We start from the raw sequence: 3,756 nt of genomic DNA, 5'->3' as shown, positions 1-3,756 counted from the left end.
AGACCTACAAATTACTGTAACATTAACATTCCATCTTTATTTAGTTAATTTAATTTGTATAGATATAGTTTAGATATTATAATAAGGCTGCTGCTACCTTCAATTGAATTGAATTGTTGAGTTGGAAAACCCATAGGGATACACTATTCCATCCAAATTAAGTTAATTCAATCCAATCCAGCTCACCATCTAATCAACTTTTAAATCTATTTATATTATGCTAATTAATCACAATTCCAATATAGCCAACCATACATCTGTCCATACGCGGCTATTCGTCTGCGTCTTCTTCTCCTTTTATTCTCAGATACTCGAGAAATTGCACCATTCTCTACCAACACCCAAACAATCACCAGACAAACAAAGTTCGAAAGAAATCAAACAGATTATGTAATCCGCTGAAAGCTTTTACAAACAACCCTTTTTTCCCAGAGTTAAAGCTTTCAGTCCTTATTCTTCTGTTTATTTCTTTCAATCCATGGCTGTTAATTCAGATCTCTCCACCATCCTTCCTAGGGTCCTCATCGTCTCCAGACGTGCTGTTCGCAAGAATAAATTCGTCGATTTTGTTGGTTCGTTCTCTTTTCTTTCTCATCGCATGCATTAACTGGATTTCGTAAACCACTGTTTTGTTTCGATAATCAATTTGTTTTAATCAACAGGTGAATTCCATCTAGATCTAATCGTCAGCTACGGCGCAGTTCCGGTAATAGTCCCCAGAGTAAGTGGAGTCCACATGTTATTGGAAAGCTTCGAGCCAATCAATGGAGTTCTCCTCTGCGAAGGGGAAGACATTGATCCATCCCTTTACGATTCAGAACTCTCCGGTTTGTCCCCGGAAGAACTTGAAGAGATTAAGAAATTGCACGCCAGCGATACTGCAATTGACAAAGAAAAAGATACGATTGAATTAGGATTGGCAAAGCTATGCCTGGAGAGAAACATTCCATACTTAGGAATCTGCAGGGGATCGCAAGTTTTAAACGTGGCGTGTGGGGGAACTCTGTATCAAGATGTAGAGAAAGAAGTGTCGAACAAAATTGCTGAGGAAGAGAGAGTAATGCACATAAATTACGATGATTATGATGGGCATCGGCATCCTGTAAAGGTTGTCGAAAACACCCCTTTACACCATTGGTTTAACGATTCATTGGCTGATAATCAAATGGAAATCATGGTTAATAGTTATCATCATCAGGGTGTGAAGAAATTAGCTCAAAGATTTGTGCCAATGGCTTTTGCTCCTGATGGTTTGATTGAAGGATATTATGATCCTGATGTTTATAATCCTGAAGAAGGTAAGTTCATTATGGGTCTCCAGTTTCATCCAGAGAGGATGCGCCACCAAGATACTGATGCTTTTGATTATCCTGGCTGTCCTGCTGCATATAAGGTTAATTTTAGACCATCAACATCAAATGTTCAGCTGAATTTAATTGCTTTATTGTCTTAATTTTTTAAACTGAATGAATGTGTAGGAATTTGTGAAAGCTGTGATTGCTTACAAGAAAAGGATCAATTGTGTGCCGAAAGCAAACAAACTCAACTGGGAATTGGAGACCAAGAGAAAGACTATTGTAAGGAGTTTTTCCATTGCTAGAATTATGTACAATTCTGGAAGAGGAATGGATTTTGGCCAAGAATCGGAGCTGGAAATTGGGGCACAATTTCTTGAGGTTTGTTAAAATTAATACTAGTGCTGTAAAATGTAAAATGAAACACAATCTGGTGTCATTATTTTTGATTGATATTAACAATGTATGGTGTTATGGGGTTCAGGCCAATACTGCGCTGAGCTTGCAGCAAGAGAACAGGCTGAAGCAAATGGGAGCAACAGTAAGAAATGCTTGTGCGTATAGAGAAAGATTGAAGATGAACGAGGAAAGGGAAAGAATAGCAAGAATTTTAATGGGTAAAATGACAATTGGACAATTGTCTGATCTCATGTCCTTCTATCACATGATGGGCAAAATTTGTTCCGAGGCTTTGGAGAGGAAGCTTCAAGACACTAGTACTGCTGTAAATGAGGATATTGAGGTCTGAATTCATTCTACATTTTCAATCTGTAATTGTTCAATCACTCAGGAAACAAGTATCCATCTAACTAACTTTCTTCAATTTCTGAGCTTTTTCTATGTAAATGGGAATTAAGTTAATGACAATTTCAATGTTACCCAATGTTCAAAAGGACTGATTCTGCATATTAATCAATTGCTTAGCCTGAAAATCATATACAATAAACTAGCATTGCAAACTTTAAAAAAAAAAATACACATACTAGTAGTTTTGATTATGCATGATAATTAGCATTTTTCACTCCCTCAGCTCCTTTATATATGTCGCAAAATCTAAATTTCATTTACTTATCACTTTTTAACTTTTAATAAAATTGAATTTTCTTTTTTCAAGTTGATATATATATTATCAAAATGTCGATGAATAAATCTCAAAGTCCCTCATCGCTGATCTAGTAGATTCCTGCAAAACATATAATGATATAATACTTAAGTTAGTACCACTTCAAGAATAGTGGTAAAGAAACATAGACATAGTTTTTGAGCAAATCTGAGAGATTTCCTTACCCTTTATTTATAAGTTGTTATAGTTTCTATTACGATTCACAGATGTACTGGTTTCACTAGCACACCGCATTGGTTCTATTTAAAGGGACTTTGTTCGGACATCTGAATTTTGACTCTTGGTTGTTCTCCGTGTCGCTTTTCAATCTTTTCTAAACCCTCTCATAGGTTCTCTTTAAGACATTCGACCATAGATCTAAGTTGAAGAATGTTATCATCGAGTCTTACCTATTTCACTATGCATTAAATGTTGCAGAGTATAACCAAATTTAAGGTTACAAGTCACATGAGATTTGGAACAAGCTGGAGGTTACATGTGAAGAACCAACAAAGTTAAAAAGTCCAAGATCAACCAAAACATGAGGTTGTTGGCTGTTTGAAATGTGAGAGAATTAATGCATCTCAGAAGAGGAATAAGTGAAGAAAATCCTCAAAAACCTCTTGAAAGCTGGTAAGGCAAGAAAACAGCTATTGAAGAAGCTCGGAACCTGACTACCTATAAATACGATGAACTCATGTGATTTCTTCTCACTCACGAGATCTATATGAAGAATTTTGAGATCAAAGAAAAGTCAGAAAATAAGAAGTATAAATCCATCGTATTGAAAGTTGACTCAACAGATGAGAGCTAACAGACGATGAAGAAATGACTATGTTCACTCGGAAGATGAAAAGAATGTTAAAAAAGAGTGACAAATATAACAAGAAGACATTTAGAAGGTCTGATAGACACAAGAAGAAGTACAGTGATAATAAGTTCAAGAGGGAACCAAGGAGTACAGTGATAAATGAGACTTTCGAATATGTTGTGGTAGATTAGAGTTGTGAATTGTTCTATTGTTTTTGTCTTTCTTTTTGTGAGCTTTTTAACTCAAATTTTTATTTTGAAATTGTGTTGAATCTTTATATTAGAAACCGGAAGATTGAATATCGGAAATGAAATGGAAGATGGTGTTCTATTATTGCTTCTTTACGTGTTTTATCGAAAGTTTGTAGGGATCTATCGCTAAAAAATGTAAGATTGACTTGATTTTGTATTTTTGAAATGGAAATGCAATTATCTGATCTGATATTTAGATGAATTCTTCAAATAAACTGCTGCAATATGCCAAGCTTAAGGGCCACTGAAATTTATTAATATTCGAATTGAGAACTGAACAAGCTTTAAAAAAAATTC

At 35.1% G+C, this 3,756-nt stretch overlaps 1 protein-coding gene across 1 annotated transcript; it reads left to right on the top strand.

Moving 5' to 3' along the window:
• The first annotated feature begins 237 nt into the window (after positions 1 to 237).
• On the top strand, positions 238 to 3,536 carry LOC136235429 (putative glutamine amidotransferase GAT1_2.1). Its single transcript, XM_066025099.1, has 5 exons — positions 238 to 572; positions 663 to 1,393; positions 1,479 to 1,676; positions 1,780 to 2,037; positions 2,836 to 3,536. Exons 1-5 carry the CDS (start codon positions 479 to 481, stop codon positions 2,914 to 2,916), a joined length of 1,362 nt encoding a protein of 453 aa, XP_065881171.1. The 5' UTR covers positions 238 to 478; the 3' UTR covers positions 2,917 to 3,536.
• The last annotated feature ends 220 nt before the right edge of the window (positions 3,537 to 3,756 follow it).

Source organism: Euphorbia lathyris, chromosome 1 (genome assembly GCF_963576675.1).
Source record: "Euphorbia lathyris chromosome 1, ddEupLath1.1, whole genome shotgun sequence".
Classification (NCBI taxonomy): domain Eukaryota; kingdom Viridiplantae; phylum Streptophyta; class Magnoliopsida; order Malpighiales; family Euphorbiaceae; genus Euphorbia; species Euphorbia lathyris.
The sequence above is the reverse complement of the archived record's forward strand: the minus strand, read 5'-3'. Positions and strand labels throughout refer to the sequence as shown.

Bases quoted from the DNA above. Each gene is read 5' to 3' on its own strand.
- LOC136235429 (XM_066025099.1), top strand. From the start codon at position 479: ATGGCTGTTAATTCAGATCTCTCCACCATCCTTCCTAGGGTCCTCATC. The intron at 1,394-1,478 runs GTTAATTTTAGA...ATGAATGTGTAG, and splicing joins GCTGTCCTGCTGCATATAAG to GAATTTGTGAAAGCTGTGAT. The intron at 1,677-1,779 runs GTTTGTTAAAAT...TATGGGGTTCAG, and splicing joins TTGGGGCACAATTTCTTGAG to GCCAATACTGCGCTGAGCTT.